Source organism: Zootoca vivipara, chromosome 2, assembly GCF_963506605.1.
Source record: "Zootoca vivipara chromosome 2, rZooViv1.1, whole genome shotgun sequence".
NCBI lineage: Eukaryota > Metazoa > Chordata > Lepidosauria > Squamata > Lacertidae > Zootoca > Zootoca vivipara.
The window spans coordinates 97,341,945-97,364,519 of NC_083277.1; the positions used below are offsets into that span (position 1 = coordinate 97,341,945).

The window sequence follows — 22,575 nt, forward strand, 5'->3', positions numbered from 1 at the left end:
AGTGTTGAATTGGCCCAGCTAATTACAGAGCTGTCATTTTAGATGAACTTGAAGCGTATAACACTCCTTCCTCATGCTTTGTTTCTGCATCCCTTTTTTATTTATTATTGTACTCCATTATGCAGACGTAGAGCAGCTCCCCCCCCCCCCGCCGCTGCTAGTATTTCCTTTCATCAGCACACTGACTCAGTTGGTTCAAGCTTGACAAGAAGCAATTTTGGATGCGTCATTCATGTGAATCAGTGCTATGAGCAATCCTTTCACTAAAAGGGGGGAAATAAAATAAAACAAAATAATGTATAGGGAGGTAGGGGGTACTCTTTCTAATGTGTCAAAAAAATTCTTCATAGAAACCCCCTCTGTTCTCCTCAGCGAGCGAGTGAGTGAATGAATGAGGAATTGCAGTGGCAAATTCCGTTTTTAAAAAAAGATCAGATATATTAAAACCAAGTCTTTTGTGTGAGCTCGCTCTTTCTTCTTCTGTCATAAGAGAGTGCTGGTGTGTGTTAGTACAGAGTGCTGGAATACTGAAACACAGATTCCTTCTCCACCTCACCCCTGGTCTTTCATGAACTTTAAAAGGAATCTCAAACAGTTGAGATTTCCCAGAAGTCCTTATGTAACTTTCTGCACAGAACTAAGAGCACAGGAGGCAGAATGCTGATCAGGGAGAAGAGGGCTGTAGAGAGCTCTCCTGGTGGTACAAGCTGCATGATGCATTGACAGCTGGCATCTTCTTGACTTTCATCATTTTCCCCCCCTGCACCTTACAGAACACACGTGACAAAAGTCAGGTTTGTTCTATGATCTCAAAGTCTGGCACAACAAAAGATGCAAATTGTGTGCAGAAAGTTCTAGACTAAGTTAGGGTGAGAAGATACTGAGCTTTGTCATGACCCTGGGGTCAGACTCCCCTTCTTTTTTACTTTTTCTAAAAATCATTTTTATTTATTTTCCAATAAAAACAACCAATTAACATATCCATCAAATCATAATCATAATCCAATTAAAAACAATAAACTAAAATAAAAAAACCAAATTACAATTCAAATGATTAATTATTAATTTTTCCGGGCTTCCCATAGTCTGGACCTCTGAAGTATATCTCCAATATCTCCGTTCCTGCCTTCTTCTTTTTGTTCTCATATTTTCCACATTCCAATCTTAACGCTTTAAAGTTCTCCGTCCCTGGCTATGCGATTCTCAATCATGTCAGAAATCATATATCCTTTCATCCATCGAGTACAGCTTTATTTGTGTATATATATTTTTTCAACTGTCTATTTGCCACCGTAGCTTTTCCTGACTTCATTCCAATCTTCCAATCCGGGCTGTTGTCCAAGTCTATCGTTTGAAGTTTAATGACGCAGCAACTCCTAAGTTGTTAAATTATTCCAATCCAGGTTGTTGTCCAAGCCTGTCGTTTGAGCGTACTGTTTGCAATATTGCAATGTAAATGAACTGTATTCCACAGATATAAGTCATTTGGTGATCGATCAGCTTTACCGGAGACCACACAATCCCCCCCTCTGGGCCCTAGAAGGGGGGTTGCTAGACATCCATTTAGCCTTCTCTCTCGCTCATAATGAAGAAATTCTGCAAACAGATGCACTGTATGTTATCCCAAATTGTTGTCTCAAGTCATGATAAAGTCAGCTAGCAAGTATTTCCCACTTCCCTCGAAAAAGGGAGGAATTCTCATTTTTCCGTGCTGCGTCATGCAGTATTAACAAGCGCCATCTTGTTTCTTCTTGTTTCTTCTTTTATGTTTTTCAAGTCTAAGGAAAGCACAATTGAATACTTAATTATAAATAGAAGCCCATCTGTACTTTTTTTAAAAAATAGGTTTCTTAATGAGGCTTGGTATAGAAAAACAATTGTAGGTATTGAGAAGGGGGGGAAAGAACATACCAGTCACCTCCGTAATCCAAACACCATGATGAGAATCTCTTTGAAGTCTGAGTTTAAACACCAGGGACTGTGCAGTTCTGCAGGGGTTTTTTCAGTCTTCTTCAGTCCAGACTATGTCTGTTTATTGTCCAAATCTAATTATTTTATCAAACAGATATTTCTGGCTATGAGAGTGACTTTGAAGAGTGAGTCGTGTCGTGCTCTGGGACCTAGTGTCCTGCTGCTTGCACCTTGATGCAAGCTGACAATCTCGGATGGTCTGCGGGTCTACGAGACAGTCCTCCCCCACCCTGGGGAGTCTGCCATGGCTAATTACCCCCATATCAATCCTGAATAACCGGCATGGCTGAGTCCAATTGTGTGGGAGTCAGCCATTTCTCACTGCCGGAAACAGGAAGCCACTCCCCTTCTTCAGCTGGATGAGACTGGGGATTCAAGATGGGAGAGTGAATTGCTCTCAGGGCCAACCCCATATTACATACTAAGAAGCATTTGTACAAGAGAAGCCCATTGTGCCAGTACCTCTATAGCCGAAGAAGGTCATGTTGTCCTCCTCTGATTCAACTCAGTGGAACCTCTGTCTCCCACACTCAGTCAGAGTCCATGACTGCTAAAGCAGGCTGCACACCATTAAACAAAAAGTCTCTTCACACAGTTGGTGGAGCAAGTTACTTGGACAGAGCTGAAAATCTTAATTTAGGTTCAATCTGAGGATGGCTGCTGATGAAGCAGCATTTGGGCTGTGCTCTTATGGAATCCCCAGTCTGAGCTCTGCGTGGAGGTGTCCAAGGTGTCTGTGAAGCCCCACCTCACCTCCTCACTGCCAGCCTCATCATTCAAAAAAGAGCAATGATTCATTAAAAAGTCAGAGCTATTTAGGGTACCCACACAGTAGTCTTTTGGTGGCTTTAATTCTAATTCAAGAGGGAGGGAATAGCAGTTGCATGCAAGATTGGCCAAACAGTGGCTGACATGGAAAAATCTACTTTGTTCAGACAGTTTCCCATACCTCTTCGTGTCATCTTAGGTCCATGATTGACCATAGGAAACTGTCTTATACCGAGTCAGACCATTGGTTCATCTAGCTCATTGTTATCTACACTAACTGACAGCAGCTTTCCCAAGATTTCCAAACCTTCCCAGCTCTGCCTGGTAAAATCAGGGATGGAACTTGGGACCTTCTGCATGCAAAGCAGATGTTCCACCATGGACCCATATAAGTGGTATGAAAGTGATTTACCAGCATGAGGGCAGCAGGTAACCGTGTAGTAATCCAAGACAAGTTTTAACACTTGTTCTGCTTAGGGTAACCAGTGGAGTTTGGTGCTGGTGAGGACAGAAGTAAAACAATTGCATATACAGTATTGTTGGTGAGGCCATCGTTGGGGAACACAGGGTACAGTGGGTTGTATCTAGCATAGTACTATGTGAACGTTCTATCAGCACAATGATTTCTGCTTGTGCAGCCCCTAAATCTGTTGCACATGGGAGAAGGAGAGAGGGAGGAATCCCATTGTGCAAGCAGAAATCTTTGTGCTCACAGGATGTGATAGCTGAAAACCACCCATAAGGTGACATATATATATATATATATATATATATATACACACTATATATATATATATATATATATATATATATATATATATATATATATATATGTATGTGTGTGTGTGTGTGTGTATATATATATATATATATATATATATATATATATATATATATATATATATATGTCACCTTATACCCAACAATCTCAAGGCAACTTACATACCCTGTTTCTCATATTTTAAGACATACGCATAAAATAAGCCATAGCAGGATTTTTAAGCATTCAAGGAATATAAGCCATACCCCGAAAATAAGACATAGTGATAGGTGCAGCAGCAATGCCGGCCGCAGCAGGAGAAGGAAGAAAAAAATAAGACATCCCTTGAAAATAAGCCATAGTGTGTTTTTTTTAGGAAAAAATAAATATAAGACCTGTCTTATAATATGAGAAACACGGTAGTAAACATATACTAAAAACATACAACAATAATAACTAAAAGCACACATTTCCACCCATGAAATTATCACAAGCTGTCACCATTGCAGGGGGTTGGACTTAGATGATCCTCGGGGTTCCTTCCAACTCTGTAATTCTATGATTCTGTAAAACAGCAAGCAGCTTAAAAACCATCCATTGAACAAATAAGAGACAGGTGCTAGTCTTCACCTTTTAAAGCCCTAAATGGCCTTGTTCCTGGTTATCAGAAGGGAATGCCTTCATAAGCTAATATCCAGGAAGGCATTTTTGAAGATACCCATCAGAGGTTCCACGCACGAGAAACAACGCTTGAACCTTCTCAATAGTGGCACCACACATCTAGAACTCTGCTCAGATATATTTACCTGGCTAGTTCATTGTCCTCCATTGGGATGGATATCCCAGTTTTGGAGGGCTTTTAACATGCCCAAGATGAAATAACTCAAACCGAAATACTGAAAATTCTTAGTTTGGTAGATGGAATGTTGTTGTTATTCTCCTGCATTTACCGGTATTTTCCTATTGTATACTGTATGGTTTCATAATTTAAAACGGTTTTGGAATGTTTTGTTGTGCATTAGCATGGTGTTTTAATTGAAATGTACTAAGCAAGAGAGCAAGTTTTAAACAGGGGAATGTAAAAATTTTGGTATCACATTGCAAAGGAAGAGTTAGGCTGCGGTAGCCATTCCCTCCCAGATAATATAGACAACAACACCCATCATCCCTGACTATTGACCATGCTAGCTGGGACAGATAGGAGTTGCAGTCGAAAACATCTGGAGGACACCACATTCATTAATCCTGGCTGTATCCAGGTAGACTAGGAAGCATGGGAAGAGATGCCTAGATGCTGCTGTGCATGGTTGCAGCAATGGCCAGGGTGTAGTTTGTTACATTTTGATGATTATCTGTATTATTCAGAGCAGACCATTCAAAACAAATGGATAAGTAACTCAAGTCCATTAATTTCAGTGGATCTTACCTGATTATGACTTAGTTTGGATATCACCCTTTGTACATTTATTTGTAACCTACCTACAAACTGAAGTAATTGAAGTGGCTTCCTCCCCAACATCTCACACATCTGACCTGGGTAAATACAGAAAAGGAATGGGACCATGAAGTTTGAAACAGGGTTGCCTTTGCGACATGGTGAAGAGGAGCTAGTATTAAGTTTTCCTAGAACATGTACTGCTAAATCCATTCTGTCAGGCAATCAAACAATCATTTGATCTGCATGAGCAAGTGAAAAGTCAAGAAGTTAGGCTTCTGCCCTGAAAGCTTTTTTTTTTCCTATCAAAAGGAATCTGACCTATTTAACCAAGGCAGACACATAAATGAGGGCTTAGTCCACACATCTGACTAAGTCATTGGGCAAAAGTTGACAACTAAACTATCAGAAGTCATTCTTTTGCCCCAAACATTGTGTAAAAACTATGTTAGGTGCAATCACAATACTGATGAGACGAATTTTACTTCCAATGTGTATTGTTTTTCATATTCTCCTGGGGAAATAACAGTACCATTTCATTAGCAATTAGTTATGACTGTTTTGTTTGTTTTTTAAATCATTGTCATCATATTACAACATCTATCTTAAATGAATAAGGAAGCTCAGCTTTCAAAGATCCTGTCACAGTTATGATATACAGTCTTAATCTGGGTTGAAGATTATTTGAGACTGCTAATGTGCCCATATTCAAGTAAAATAACATGTCCAGGAATCATTGCCAGTCACACAACTAGACTCTATTAGCATTTATAATTTGACCTCTCAGTCTCTATGTCTAGTAGTAAATTGAAAGCATACTCATTAATTAAAGAGATTGTAATCTCCTTCTGGCAGGGATTTATCGTTTGTCTGTGATATTCTGCAAACTAGCATATATCCTGATGCCGTTATATAAATAATAACCGTAAATAATACTGTACTGAGTCTGGGACATTGTCACAGTTATAAGATCAGTATATAATATGATAAATTGGCCATAGGATTTAATTCAGAAATACATTCCTTTTTCCCCCCCTTTTGCTTCTAGGAGTTTCTTTCAACAGTGTTTACACACAGATTTGGAGAGTCCTCTTACATTTGGCTGCTGACCCGTACCCAGATGTTTCAGACTTGGCTATGAAAGTGCTCAACAGCATTGCTTACAAGGTAAACTACTGAGTTCTCAAGATTTCGCAAACTATAAATAAATGGCTCTTGCACTTCTCCTTTTGGAAGGCTTTCTGTAATAATTTTACCAGTCAGTGAGAGCTTGTAGAATAGATTCTCACATAAATTTGCTTATTTGGTTGTTACTTTTTATTTATAGTCTACTTTAATCGAAGAACTATAGCCTGAGGAATAGCACTTAAAATGAAAAGAAATAGTTAATTCTCCACACCCTGCAACAAACAAACAAACAACTTGCAATCTAAATCGGGTACAGGTCATACAGGGGGAAAGGGAAAATTTTTAAAATTATGTATTATGTTATTAGATTGAATGTGCCTTAATCCCATTAATAAACTTGTTCTGATTTCCTGCAGCAGTCCCCTTCCCAAAAACACAATATACAGGTATTCATCCTAGTTCAGCTCTGCTTTTGTGGAGGGGTTGAAACTTAACTCTTAACATTGCACTTCTTCGCCTTCTGGAACTCTGCCCTCTGAGGGGAGAAAGTAAAAGGAGAGTAGATGCCCAGACAGCCTCCGAAGAGCCTAATAGGCAACTGCTACCGTGTTTCCCCTTTTTTAAGACACCGTCTTATAACTTTTTTTCCTCAAAAAAACACACGGTGTCTTATTTTCAGGGGGTGTCTTTTTTTTTAAAAAACGGTGCTACGGGTTTTGTGAAGCAAGAACTGTCTATGGATAGATCTGCTCTGGGCGCCGGTGCTGGAGCCCTATCGGTTGCAAAAACTGACGCAGATTGCAACGTAAAAGAGGAGATACTCAAGCCGTTGCATTGGGACACCTTGCTGGGGAAAAAATGAATATCTCCCCGTTCGCGATGCTTTTAAAGCCTTCCCTTTGTCCCCTTCCTGAGCTGACTCTCCAAACATTAATGAACTCCCTCCCCCTTGCCCTTCTCCCCTCTAAAGTGGCTGCCTGCCTGCAGGGACGATGAGGTGGGAAACCTCTTTGCCAAGTTACCATACAGCAGTTACGAGAGGGATGCGGGCAGACGGACAGGTTGCCCTCCTCGCCACCCCTCCAGGCTCCCTGCGCTCCACCGGCAGCTCCTCTTCGCGGGAAGTGATCCTGCCGAGGGATCTGGCTCCGGAGACTATGCAGGGGGTGGGGTGGGGCTGCTTCATCCAGCGGCAGGCTCGTAACTCCCCCCTCGCCGTCGCTAGGGCTGCCGAGGCTGGATCACGCCCCTTGTCCTGCGCCTGCGCTGCGCGCCAGGTTTTGCCCGATCTGGTTCCGCGAGTTCCTAAAGAACTGCGAGATCCAGATCTGCGAGTTCCTAAAGAACTGCCAATGCCGCCGCCGCCGCCGTGGCTTGGAGGGGCTCGGTGAAATTGCAGCCTGACGGCCCAGAGAAACAGCTGCAGGAAAGCCTCCAGAATCGTGTGGAAGGGCTAGCGGGCCTCCGGCCGCCGCTCTGCCTCAGGCCATACCGCCCACAATGTTCCGGCGGCGCAGCTCCCGCCGCCATCAGTCGCCCCGCTGCCGCTCTGCCTCGGGCCATGCGGCCCACAATGTTCAAGCAGCAGGGCTTCTGCCGCCGCTCTGCCTCCCGCCGCCGCTCTGCTTCGGGCCATGCGGCCCATAACGTTCCGGCGGCACAGCTCCCGCCACCGTAGTCGCCCCGCTGCCGCTCTGCCTCAGGCCATGTGTCCCACAATGTTCCGGCGGCGCAGCTCCCGCCACCGTCAGTCGCCCCGCTGCCGTTCTGCCTCGGCCATGCGGCCCACAATGTTCTGGCAGCAGGGCTTCCGCTGCCACTCTGCCTCCCGCCGCCGCTCTGCTTCGGGCCATGCTGCCCACAACGTTCCGGCAGTGCGGCTCCCGCCGCCGCCAGTCGCCCCGCTACCGCTCTGCCTCGGCCCCCTCCCATCTGGTCTCAAGCCTCTCTGAGGCTCCAAAGGGAAGCAACAAGGTACGTCTTATTTTCGGGGTATGTCTTACATTTCACGAATGCATAAAAACCCTGCCATGGCTTATATTATGACTATGCCTTAAAAAAGGGGAAACACGGTAGCAGGAAGGTACTAGAGGCAGCTGATCAGGTAGTAGGTATTAGAAGGAATGGAATTATGTAACATGAATAACCCTGTAAATGGAGCTTTCCTTTCATGTCTAGCTAGTAAATTTGACTTGCGGTTCTGGTTATTTTCTTTGCAAACTCATTTAGATTATGCAAGTGAGAGTAAGACTGGATTGCAGATTGAAGCCACAACTGCTGCCCAGTGCAGGTGATCTAGTACATGTGAGTCAGCATGCAGACACCCCATCCCACTCCTCACTTCTCCTGTATGGATTAAAAGCACCACCATTATTGCTCTTCTTCATTTTGCAAGGATGATGTGTGTTTCACTCCAGAGGCTGCCATCACTGCTGGTTTTGGAATTATTAGCTCAAATAGTGTTGATAGCGGGGCTGTTTTGGAAATCACTTGTGATAACAAATCTTCTACCACAAACAAAGCACTACCTAAACATTTACATAATATTTGCTCTTGAAAATACTTCCCCCATCACTCTCTCTAGATTGCAGCTAGGGGCTATTTGGATATTGTCTTTGTTATGTTCTTGGCTCAAGCCCTTCTGGCTGCTCCAACAAACAAATAAACATGAGCCAGTCCAACATGAGGTGAGATCTCTTGCTGATTATTCATTCCAACAATGTAGCTCAAGAACTTGAGGCTAAATGTGCCATGAGAGATGTCACTATTTTAGTGCGCTCAGAGGTGTCATGTTTAAACCCGTTGTTCTCCTTACAGTGCTAATTTTTCTTTTAAAATGTTTATTTACTGGCACCCATGACCCACTGATTAATCTCAGCTGATTGGTTAAATGTCTTTGGGTAGTTTTACGACTCTGTAGCAGACGACTTTAAGGATAAGGAATGAAAAATTATGTTCCTGATACCCGAAATGAATGAAGGGAGAGATTTATATTTTAAATCTCTGTTCTTCCTCATATCATTGTTACACTTAATCTGTAAGATAAAGCAATCAACAATATGTATCAACAATATGGATGCACATATACAGTGTACTTACCCTTAGACCAGGTTTCTGCTACTTAGATACAATAGAGTATGAGCATGACAGTTTTGGGTAATCCTTTCTTGCAACCGGGTGATTTAGCAAGAATAGCCTGCAGATTGAGTCATCATCATATTAAGATGGTGAATTTTTCCCATGGTGATTTTTCTAAAACTCTTCCTTTCAACCAATGTAATAATAGAATTATTCAATGATGCCTCTGGCTATTTGCACATATTGGAATTAAAGCTGATGTACTTTCATGTGTGGTGTAACGGGATTGCACAGTGGACAAGATCTACAATGGAACATGCCATTCTTGCCCTCCAGGAAATATATATGGATGGTATATAATAGGAAGCGCTACTCGGCCATATGATTTACTTTTTCTCCATCATTCACTTTGGTTATACAATTGCTGCTGCCAAATCAGTTAATGGGTTTGGTATGATAGTACAGTCATACCTCAGGTTACAGACGCTTCAGGTTGCGCCTTTTCGGGTTGCGCACCATATGAACCCGGAAGGACCCGAACGGGTTACTTCTGGGTTTCGCCGCATGCGCGGAAGCGCCAAATCGCAACCCGTGCGTGCTCAGACACAGTGCTGCGGGTTCCGAAGCTGCGGGTTGTGGATGTGCCTTCCACACGGATCACGTTTGCAACCCGAGTGTCCACTGTACTTTAAATCATTGTTGAACTAGTGGCATTGACATGGCTGAGAAACGAAGTCTTCTAATAAGTGGCTATATATGCTCATTCAAAGGGAGCTCAAGCAAGGGACAGCAAATAGTGAATAGTGGTATTATCTACCATCTCTGTCAAAGTTGCCTTTTCTCTCCATCTTGAAAGTGCCAAACTTGATATGATAGAAGCTGAGGTGTCTAGGCAGTACCACATTTTATATGGTTGGTACACACATGTGCTACATGTTTCTAGAGGCAGAGGTGGAGGAAGAAGAGTCATATTGTGACTTCTTCATCATAATTATGGATGGGCAGTGTTCCCTTTGAATAGCATCACCAGGTAAATAACAATTTCATTATATTTCTGGAAACCACAACCTGCATTTCTGTTTATACTTTATACAATATAGGTAAAGGTAAAGGGACCCCTGACCATTAGGTCCAGTCGTGACCGACTCTGGGGTTGCGCGCTCATCTCGCATTATTGGCCGAGGGAGCCGGCGTACAGCTTCCAGGTCATGTGGCCAGCATGACTAAGCCGCTTCTGGCAAACCAGAGCAGCACACGGAAACACCGTTTACCTTCCCGCTGTAGCGGTTCCTATTTATCTACTTGCGTTTTGACGTGCTTTCGAACTGCTAGGTTGGCAGGAGCTGGGAGTTCGAAAGCACGTCAAAATGCAAGTAGATAAATAGCATCACCAGGTAAATAACAATTTCATTATATTTCTGGAAACCACAACCTGCATTTCTGTTTATACTTTATACAATATACATCACCATATTTTGGAGTGAACCATTTCCTTAGTTTACAAATGAATTCCACAAATGCTTTGTGGTTATATCGCTAAGGGAAACCCATGGCAATTGTGCAGGTCCTCAGACTTGGGAGGGGAGGGGCCATATCCCATTACAGTCAAAGAAGTTTGGGATAGCTCAAGTCCAGATGGCCTTGGAATTTGCAAATATGATAAGGGAAATATGGGTGACTGCAGAAACCAGGGATTGGGAAATAGTAACGGGAGCAGAGCAGAAAATGTTCTTTGTGGCCAAGGATTTTAGCTGCTGCCAATTATTCACCTGCCATTCATCCTTTGTGTCTCTTACTCTTTGAGCTTTTACAACATCATGTAGAATAAATAAATTGTGGCATTTCACATTTGGTGTACTTGTTCAGATAGTCTTTTAACCTGGTGGTAATAGATGTTTTCTGCTCACACAAGAATTTCTGGATCACATCCCAGAATGTACTATGCATTTTCTTGGCTCCATAAAGAAGACAACAGAAAATGGCTACGCTTTTTGGCAGGGTGTTGTTCAGCATTCTTTGGTGGAATGGGAAATGCAGTGGAAACTTAAGCGTTTGATACATAACTGACAGTTATCATATAGTAAAAGGAACTGTTGCAGTGACCTCTTGTGTGCCCCATGAAACAGTGCGGACATAACACTGAGCACTGATTGTGTTTACCTCGTGATGATTACTGGTATTGCTGAGCAGACAGGGAAACTGCACTTGTGATAGGTCAGCAAAGGTTCATTATAAAGTGTCGATTCATATGTTTATCGTAAGTAAACTTCATAAACGTTTGCAGCTTGTGCTTGAATCTATTCTTTTGAAGTCATAATAGATCTCATGCATCTCAACATGAATGAAAAAACCAGCAGTTTCCTCTTTAAATTTTATGTTAGAAGTTGAATGTCTGCCACTTTCCCATATTTGTTGAATGTGTGAACTAGCTCTAGGTTTTTCTGTTGAATCCTCAGGAGTTACTAAGAGTTTCTATCTGAACTGCCATTGCTATGTGCCTAGGTGAACTTTGCATAGGTGTCTTCCTCATCTCCTTTCAAAGCTTCCAAAGCACCTGTTTCTAAGGGAGTGAACTTAAAAGGGTCAAGTTTAAACCCTTGGAAATGAAAAAATTAAGACCATTACATCATTGCCTAGGTTCTAGTTTATGGCATTTCATTATAGTGACTGACCATACAACCTTTATCTCTCATCTCTGCTTTTAATAATTTAGGATGACTTGACAACTCAGCATAGCTTGAATTGTGCTTTTGCTGTTGAGCAAATTTCATTTATCACAGAGGGCTTGCAGTGGGACAACTATTCTGATGTGGTTGTAAAAATATTATGTTATATTTTAGCACCTGGAATGATGGTATGAATACTCCAGAGCGTTTCTAACAGAGATTCCTACTTGCCACGTTCCTGAAAAGATGTGAAGTATGATACACTTGATCTTGAAGCATCAGATGAGCTATAATACAGCCATTGGTCCATTATAAAATTCAACTAGCCTACACCACTGCTGAGGGTCAGAGGGAAAAGAATATTTTGTCTGGTCCTAGAAGACCATATAAAGGTTCTGGGTTTTAATAACTCTGCATGTCCTTAACAGAAGAGAATCAGCAGGGGAATAAGCGTTAGACAATAAGGCTTTCAAAAATATAATTTACTGCTGCACAAATTCCATAGCCATCTAAGACATGGTGGAGAGCCAATTTGATCCCGAAATGTAACCTGTCACGCTGGCTGTTCCAGCAGCAGCTTCTCACTCTTATTGATGTGGCTGTTACTACACCAACTGCAATTTCCCCGATCAAGGGTATGGTGCTAGTGATGGCCTTGATCCTTTTCCTAATGAGCTGGGAAGGAGAGAAGAAAACTGCCTCAAAAGGCTGTCTCAACAAGGTGAAATCTGAAGGAGAGAGGCAATATGTGCCCTCAAGCAGGGCTGCTGCAATCATCCAGTTTGCACCCAGCAATTTTGGGTGTAAAGTGCAAATGCAGGTACAACTGGAAAATGGCCTGCTGTTTATGCTATTTATTTCCCCAAGTTCCCAAATGCCTTGTCAATGGCTCTTTACACCTTTTGTACAAACTGCAGAGATCTTAATGCCCATAGTCTCAGTCTCTTTTGGATTTGACACACCCCTGTAAGTGAAGTGTCTGCTGAATAAGAAGCCTGGTTTTTCACACTTCTTTGCCTGTTGTTCCCATCCCTCCCTTGCCTAAGATTTCTAAAGGCAGTGAAAGAAGCTTACCTGAATACCTTTTGGGAATTGCAAGAGCTGCTGCACATATTTTCCTGCTTCTTTGTTGTTATGGTTGTTGTTGGTTTTAAAGTTATTGCTGCTGTTGTTTCTGAAGTTATTGCTTCAGAATCTATTACCTCACGCCAGCCCAGTATCTCAAGCAAATTTGGAGGGAAGTGACTCCAGTTATGAGGTCAGGAAGTAGTTTTTCTCCCCTGAACGTGGAGGGAATTTTATTCCCTCTATGGCTTCAGGTGGGTTAAGCTACTTTTATAAAGCACCATTCACACATGTCCATTTGTTTGCAGATTTGAATGTTCTAGTTTCTGGAAATCTGTCGCCGCAATATATTGGAAGGAACTTTTGCTGAGGCATCAAGTTCTAGTTTGGCATTTTGGTCAGATTAGTCATTTTAATGAGTTTTTCATTTTGTAAAGGTAACCTCGTTTGCCCCCAAAGCACCAATGCAAATGTTAACATATTATATCTTTCATATGAATTTGGAACCTTTTATTAATAGGCATCAGATGAACCCTTGTCAGGCATGGCCAAACTTGGCCCTCCAGCTGTTTTGGGACTACAACTCCCGCCATCCCTGACCACTGGTCCTGTTAGCTAGGGATGATGGGAGTTGTAGTCCCAAAACAGCTGGAGGGCCAAGTTTGGCCATGTCTGCCTTATGTGGTAAGTGCATATATCTTAAGTTGTATAGCAATGCTATAGCAATGCTGAAGACTGTTTCCACTTCCCACCATTGATATTGAGGTTCAGTAAGGTTATTCCTGGTGGTAAAAATAATTTTATTCCTATGATTGGCATTTGTTCTTTCTCAGTTTTTCCATTCTTTCTTTCCTAGGCGACGGTAAATGCCCGCCCCCAGCGCATCCTTGATACTTCTTCTCTCACACAGTCTGCCCCAGCCAGTCCTACCAACAAGGGCATGCACATACACCAAGTGGGGTAAGTACTACATCTTAAATCCCTTGTTATTCATAGCTGATTTTGTGCTTAAGGAGCAATGTGTATCTGTGTACCATGCAGACATTCAGCTGTCTGGAGAGGTAAGCTATGGTATATTTCACATAAGGGGACAATTTAGGACAAATTTCTCACTCTGTGAAACTGATCTGACAATCCTTGCAATGAAGGCTGCAGCGCTGCAAAAGTATCCCTCTAAATTGACCCTGACTCATCCCACATTAGAGATGCTTTCAAATCCCTTTGCCAAAAGTTAGTCAGAAGTGACATATACAGTGTCCTATGTTGAAGCCATCAAAGAAGGAGATTAATCTTTGTGTTGGAAAAAGTGTTGATCTCATCCTATAATGTCTGAAATGTGACACAAATGTGTGGTTTTTTCCTGAGGCTAGGAGAATGTATTAGGAAGTTGTTGCATTGTCTGTTTCCTGAAACTTATATTCAGTTATTTAAAATGCTACCCGTCAGACATTATAGGATACACATTTTTTCTTGGTTTTTGAATGACCATAAATTGGTAGTAGAGCATCTGCTTTGACTGCACAGGTTCAGGCCCTGGTTATCTCAAAATAAGGCTGGGAGATCACAGTCTGAAACCCTGGAGAATTGTTGCCAGTTGCCAGTCAGTGTAGAGTAGACAATAGTAAACTAGATGCACCTATGGTCTGACTCAGTTCCAGGTTGTGTGATTGTGGGGTAGGGGTAATGCACCAAATATAATGCATGGCTTTTACGGTAGGTACTAATTAGAAGTAGAAAAAGTTTCTCAGAACATAGATTCTTCATTTGTGCTTAGTAACCCTTCCGTCAGGGATAACCCTACACTAGTTGCAGATAGGGGGACAGGATTTTACAACTGCTGCATCAACGCTTCTGCAGGGATTTCCAACATTAATTTCAAATGTCGTTTCCCCCTTTACAATCTCAACTGGCCAAAGGCTAACTGGCACCACTTTGGGGGGGGGTGTGGAAAAGCATCTAGCGCTGAAAAACAGAATGGCTTTACCCACAAGAATAAATAAAGTGGAAAGTGACAGAGAAAACATAAATTTGTAGTTGCAAAAGGCCATCTTCTGCGGCAGTCTGCTTTCCTACTCTGCTGGTAAAACAGTATCCAGTACAGCAATATTTCCACCCATATTTGATTTCCCATTTCCAGAGGATCTCCACCTACCACCAGCACCAGTAGCTCCAGCTTGACCAATGATGTGACAAAGCAGCCGGTCAACCGGGACATGTCATCTGTAAGGCCTGCAAACGTGGGCAACATGGGGGTGCAATACACTCCACACTCCCACCAGTTTCCTAGGACAAGGAAAATGTTTGACAAGGGCCCAGATCAGGTAAGATCTTCCCTGTCTCATTGTACTCTAGTCCCTGAAATAACTCTCATTTGTTTTGCTTCTCCTCCACCTGTTTTTGCTATGTCATCTTTATTTTTCCTGTAACCCTGGCAATACGAATAAGATATTTATTTATTTATTGTTGTTAGCTTTACAGCTTTAAAAAAAATCAAAATAAAAGAACAACCACCAGCAGCAACAAAACAAAAGACAATAAATGCAACAGATTCATTGCATATAACAGATTTTTAAATTGTTTTCCCCCTAGTTTTATCCTTGCAATGACCTGTGAAGGAAGGGTAGGCAGAGAGATAGTGACTAGCCTAAGGTGAGCTTCATAGCTTGAGTCCTTCAGTCCTATTCCAAAACAAAACCTTTACACCATACAGTGACTAATGCAGCAAGAAAATAAATGTAGAATACAAGTTCCGGTGCTGATCAGTTCAGTCTGAGCAGAAAGTAAAAGTGAAGGCAGTCCTTCAGATACGATAGTCATAACCTAGTATAATAATGTGATACAGGAAAAATCTCTGGCAGCTAGAAATGTGATACTATGCCTACAATCTTTTCCAGCCTCTCTTTTTCACTGCATATTTTGCCATTCTTGATGGCATGCAATTTCTTTCCCTGAAAATATGGTTTCCTTTTGTAACCTAATTCTGTTAATGCATGTTGAGAAATACTTCTTCATGAGCTACGCTTTTGTGTGAACTTATAGCTTACACAATAAACACTGTGGTTTAGTGTTTTAAAACCTTTTTGAGATGGGTACATATGTCAGGGATCTTTCAGTTGGGCTCTGTCTCTCTGCAGTGTTTACTATAAGGGGAAACACTTGCAGCCCTAAGTCTCAGGAGCCATTCGGGTTACCAGATGCAATTTAGAAGCGGGATTCTTTTTTCTGTAGTATTTTCATAGAAAGGATATTTGAATGTGGGCCAGTTTCTCTTGCCATTTTGGTGGGAGAAGCTTCATCTTCTGAAATTCTCCCTTTTATACTTCTATTGAAGACATAGGTGCCCTGTTCAATATTAAAATTGGCACCCTAGAGAATACAGGCCTCTGCCTCTTAGACAGCATTATTGTACATTTCACTAGGCCAGTATGTATGTATATATATATATATATATATAGATTTCCTTACAAAGGCCTAGATTCATATGCTTCTTTCAAACAAATATGACTCAGACTAAGCAGACATGTTTTCCAGACTCTTTGCACTGTAAATAGAATGCACAATAAAAAAATACCTTAAAGACAAGCAGGTGTGGAGCGTTGTTACGCAAAAGTAGCCGCAAGAACCTCTGACACATACATACAAGATACTTCCTTACAGGGCATAGCAACTTCTGTGGCATGTGAAATTTGAGAGCAAAATATGGCCACATTCCGCCACGATTAGCTTCAGAAATAATATACTAGGCTATCTTCTGATTTGGCAGGGTTTTGGTTTTTTTGCTGTTGTTCCAATAAACTATTATTGGATGGTGATGTCCTACTGTGGTTGATGTGCTATACACTCAGTGAAACCAGATGTGCAGGTACTGTAACTGAAGCACAAAGTGTACCTTTGTTTCCTCACTTTTCTCTGGACAGACAGCTGATGATGCCGATGATGCCGTGGGGCATAAAAACTTCATGTCAGCAACAATGCAGACGGGGTTTTGCGACTGGAGTGCCAAGTATTTTGCTCAACCGGTGATGAAGGTACAGTCTGCCTTTCTTCTATAAACCCTTTTCTGAATTGCAGAATCAATTGAATGCACCTCACCCTAAAAAGTAAATTACTGTTGCACATGTACACATGTGCATACACACGCACGTACACACACATATGCATGTTCACACTGCCGAGTTCTCATTCATGGTCCTCTCTCTCTCTCTCTCTCTCTCTCTCTCTCTGTTCATTTACTTTCTGTTCCAGGAGTTGAGCATTTATTTATTTATTTATTTATTTATTTTAAACAAAAACAACAACAACCCAGCAGCTATTGATTCCTTCTCTTCAGTAATAGCCTGGCATGCAAAGGAATAAATATTTTAGGCTTCATTCACAGAATGCTTTGTAACCGCTTGTCAGTTTTGTGCCTTAGCTAACACTTCCCAGCTCATCCTGAATCCATCCCGTTTGGTTTTTATCAGCAGTAGGAAAACAATACATGTGCATGGAAGGGGAGTGGTGGTTTATATTGTACTCATTGTTTTCATAAGCATGTCCCTGCTTCTGCCACATTCAGAGTCCTGCCGTTGGAACCCTATGATTGTGCTGCAAACTGAAGAAAGGCATGGGGCATGAAAGTCAGAGGTTCCATATGTTTAAACCCAGTGCTGGATTAATGCACAAGCTAAGTAAGCTACAATTTAGGGGCTCAGATTATGAGGGGCCTCTAAATACAAAAGACACATACAACCCCCCCCCCAAAAAAAAGATTTCTAAAATTTTTATGATCTGTTAAAACACACAGGAGAACATCGATTTTTGTTCTGATGTGACTAATATATTTAAGTACCATATTTATCATACTGTGTTTATAAATCAATTCTCATTGGGTGACATCCATGACTTTGCTCTCAAAAAAAAATCATGAAAGAAAGTGTTTTACATTTTGTGTTATGTGCAGAACACACACAGTAGATGCTGTGTGAGCTCTTCCACTTAGTAAGTGATAGACTGCATGTTTAACGGCTCTTGTGCTGCTCTACATTAAAAAAAATTCATATGTGCTAAGAGGATACATTCTGTACAAACAGGAATATTGCAAGATATATGCTTTGGTTAGTTTCTTAATTTTTAATTGCATCCTCGCTTATGTACCAGTATATATTCAAATAGGAAAGTGTATTATTTCATTGTCTTTTCCGTTAGAATAGTACACATTTGGAGGTAGTGCTATGGGCTCTCTTGGTAATGACATAGTTTAGGGCCTCTGCCTTAGCCCTGTTTGTAGTGCCTCTTGTTGCAAAAAAGGTATAATGGGTCATACTGGGTGGTAGCAAGAACCTATATGTGGATCAACAGGATTGCAGGCTCCCTTTCCACATACACAGCACAGCATAAAGGATGCCAGATCTCTTTCCACAGCCATGGGATCCCATTCTACCATACAAGATTCTGGGTACTTAGTGTGGCAGCCACTCTCTAGTTCAGGCATGGAGCAGGTTCAGTGTTCTTAATGGTATGTTATCAGGGCAGCTTCGTTGCCTACAATCAAGCGGTCGTAGTAGGAAGTAAAATGACTTGCACATCCTCTGTACCTAATGATAAGCCAAATTCTGGCTTAGTGAAATGCACAGACTCCCAGGGAGATTGTGACCCCTTTGTTCCTCTCTGGTTGTTTTCCTACTGTGCTGCACTGAACTAAGCATGACATAGTGTGCTTTCTAGACCTGGACTTGTGGTTTAGCTCTCCCAGTCAACCCATGAGTTATAAACCATAGGGCAAACCTTGGTTCATGGTTAGCCTGGATAGCTATAAACCATAAACTCAAGTTCAGTAGACATGCCAAGCCATGGCTTAGCTGCAGCAGCAGAATGACCAGTGAGGAACAACGTGGCTGCAATCTCCTCTCCTAGAGCTCACACGTTCACCGCAAGCCATTGTTTTTGAAGCTGGTGATTCAGAGCCCACAGGGCCCAAAGCTGGTGGTTTGGAGCACATAGAATCTGAGGCTGGTGGTCCTGAGCCCACACAGCCTAAAGCAGAAGCTTCACAGATGCTGTCCCCTGAGCCTAACCCACCAGAGGAATCTAGTGCTTTCCACACGATCACGGCTGGCCCACTGTGCAGGGAGCACACCAGGCAGGAGGCCACAGAATTCACAAACTGTAAGCCAAATTTACCTTTGTGTCCCTTTACCTTTACCTTTACCTTTATGCATTCAATAGAGAGCTGCAGCCAATCCTGGTACCATGCATATGGGAAAGACAGCAAGGCAGTTTGGCTCCTTGTGCTTGCCAGCTTCCAGGTGGATTAATGGGATGTGGGGGGGGGGGGTGGAAAGGAGATGAGCTAGAAGGGACCGTTTCCCTTTTATAAAGCGAGGAGTAAGAGGACACCAGGACAGAGAGAGATTGTAAGGGAGGAAATGTCGCAGCAACATCAGAGAAGGCATAAAACTTGTAAGAGTGATAGATGGCCTGCAGGAGGGAGGGTAGGCAAGCTCCTATGACGAACTGGCCTGTAAACAAGACATTTGGAGGCAGTGTTCCCCAGCCATTATTGATGGCCCACCAACTTGGAAACAAACTCAAAAATGAAGAAAACCTCATGAGAAATAACCCAACTATCGCACAGTGCAAGTCATTCAGTCTGCTTTCTGGACCTCGAGAATGAGGGCTCTAGTCCCATTCAGCCATGGACCTTGGACGACAACCTTTCAGCCCGTATTTCCATTAGTAAAGTCAGGAATAATAGCAGCCTGCCTCACAGAATATGAATGAGAGATGGGTTGTATGCCAAACAATGCTATATAAATTATGTATAATAATGACACCAAAATCATCACAATGGTACAGGGAAGGACAGCTTCTAAGCAGCTGTCTGCATACTTGCTGCAAACAGCTGTGTTTTCTGTATCTTTCCTTGCTAATTACTGCAGAGGTTTGTGTTCAAAGAAAAACTTGCTCCCTCCCCTCTCATCATGCTTCTATTCATCTCCACAGTAAAGAGGCAGTGCTGAATTCATGATTCTGGAATTACATGATACCGTGAGCAAGCTAATGCTGTGCCTCTGACTGTTACCAAAAATTCCAAACCTTTATTGTGCATTTTGCACATTATATTTAACCTACACACAAGCAAGGTGAAGTGGGAAGGCTGAAGAAGAGAGCTGGGGTGGGGTGGGTTCAAGATTTGAGCACAAGAATGTAGGCCAAGTACAGCACAATCTTTCAGCTCACTTGCTATGTTGAGCAACTTTATGTTCATATTTTATTTGTGTGCCATGAGGGTTAACAAACAATTTTTCTCTGATCCAGATAGCACTTGAGCTTCCTGGGAGAGTTGCAGTGATTAAGTATTCTGCCTGTCTGTTGTCCCAGAGGGACATCAACAGCAAACTTTTTTTAAAAAAAAATGCCAGTTTTTGCTTGCTGTGTAATTAAAGCCTCTGCTTTTCAACAACAAGGGCAGAACTGTTTGGTGTCTCACTCTTTGCTGTTTCTAGCTGTATTAATGTTGAAACAACACTGGAACATTTTGCCTTAAGTAAAGCTTTCTAATCCAGGAGGGAGGTCAGCAAGTCACATAATCTTCTAGGACCAAGAGTTGACCCTGCTTTATTTCATGCATCTTTGGAGTTTCCATTTGTCACCAGGCTGTTTATTTACAATCTGAATTCATTGGCATCCATATGTCTTGAGAGAGAATGGAAGAGTGTGCCATTGGAGACAAACTGTTAGAGAGTTACAGTGCTTGCTGTGGCTGTAGAGAACAACACAGAGTTGGTCTACCAATGGGCCTGGTGCCTGAAGCCAATTCCCCATAGAATTGGGGGTCCATCCATCTTTCATCTGTGGACATTACTAATCTAGTGTAGACATCACTGAGACAGAAGTGTGAACATGCTGGGAAGGTAACCTTGGAACAACTCATCTTTGATACTGTCCTGCCATGTGGTGCCCCTGGTTCTTCCTGATACAGCGCATGTGAAAAGCATCAATGGTCAATGTTGCTGGTTATGGTGGAGCCCAGTTAAAATTGTCTACCACCTGAAGCCTGGGGTCAAAATGCTGGTGCATGGTGTGCTAGCGACACCCTGACCCAAGATGTCAGGCTGATGGTCAGGCCAAACTCCATGCAGGCTTGGGCAAAACATTTGATGAGTCTCTGCAGAGCTTCCTCAAGTCTGTGTCATTTGCAAATAACATCTCTTGGATAAGAACCTGCCACACCTTTGTCTTGGTGTGGAGACTTGCCACATTGAACAGACCCCCTCCCCATCTTCTGTCAAGCTGAAGGCATAGGAAAGCAACAGAGGGAAGAACATACCAAAGAGAGTTGGGGCAAGAACACAGCCCTCCCTCACACTGTTCTTTAAAGGGAAGGTGTCTGAGGATGAAGCATCATACTGGATTGTGCCACACATGTTCTCGTGGAAGGACATGGCCATTTTGTGGAGCTTAGGTGGGCATCCTATCTTGTTGAGCAGTGTGAAGAGTACTTTTCAGCTGACAAGGTCAAAGCTGGTCTATGCAATCTGAATTAGAACTCAGGAAACTCAAGGGCTGGTATTCTTTGGCCTCATTTTAAAATCACAAGAACATAAAAAAGCACCCTTCTCACCCCCCATAATAACATATCCTCATGTATCACAGATGCATTTATAGAACAAAACTATGGAGACACGCTGAAGGTTCTCATGAATTAGACTAGGCAATTGAAATTTGAATTGTGAGCATCCATCCCAAGCAGTACAAGGTTTGTAAGGTTCCTAGTTAGAGGTTGTGTTCATAGTGATGACTTTCCAGAAATTCATGCGGATTCATACTGGCACAACAACTTTCTGTGTTGCACGTGTGTGTGTGTGTGTGTGTGTGTGTGTGTGTGTGTGTGTACACATGTATATCTTCTAAAATTACCCTGCTACAGTATTTTATGCACAATCTGTCAGCTGAAGAGGGAGCAGAAATAAATGTCTCCCTATAGGCAGTACAATAGGTTTCTTGCATGCTGGGTAATGTAAAAAGGCTGAAATATGTCTTGCAATGAATTCATATAACTTTGCTTGCAAGAGGCAGGCACATTCATTGCATTAGAAAGGCAAGAGTACAGTTATTAAAATAAGAATTATGTATGTACTTTGAGTTGTCAGGGAGTGGTATTAACTGGTCCACTGAACGTGCCCCCCTCCCCAGTGCTTTGAGATCCACTTGAATAGGCAGATTCATGGAGGATGAGTCCTATCAATGGATGACAATATAGAACCTCTAGGTTCAAGATAAGCATGCCCCTAAATTTCTGTGGATTGGCAAAGGCTGTTGGTTCATGTCCGCAATTAGAGACTGTGGTCTTGCGTTCAAAAATGTTAATGTGCAGCAGTGTAAGGCTCTGAACAGCCACTGCTGCTGTTCCAGAAAATGCTTATTTAAAACAAACAAACAGAGGAGGGCATAATAAGATAACAAGTGACAGCGGACAACTAAACAAAATATTGCCGTGCATTTTGAATAGTACTATACTTTATAGAGGGACCCAGGCGGCGCTGTGGGTTAAACCACCAAGCCTAGGGCTTGCTGATCAGAAGGTCGGCGGTTCGAATCCCTGTGACGGGGTGAGCTCCCGTTGCTTGGTCCCAGCTCCTGCCAACCTAGCAGTTCGAAAGCACGTCAAAATGCAAGTAGATAAATAGGAACCGCTACAGCGGGAAGGTAAACAGCGTTTC

General features: G+C 42.3%; 1 protein-coding gene across 1 annotated transcript in view; it reads left to right on the plus strand.

The window, feature by feature from the left end:
- RPTOR (regulatory associated protein of MTOR complex 1) overlaps positions 1-22,575 on the plus strand; it is a 321,297-nt gene that overhangs the window by 242,743 nt on the left and 55,979 nt on the right. The window contains exons 21-24 of the mRNA XM_035104148.2: positions 5,983-6,101; positions 13,728-13,831; positions 15,009-15,192; positions 16,789-16,899. Of these exons, the coding sequence (XP_034960039.1) occupies positions 5,983-6,101; positions 13,728-13,831; positions 15,009-15,192; positions 16,789-16,899 (518 nt within the window). The remainder of the gene's footprint in view (positions 1-5,982; positions 6,102-13,727; positions 13,832-15,008; positions 15,193-16,788; positions 16,900-22,575) is intronic.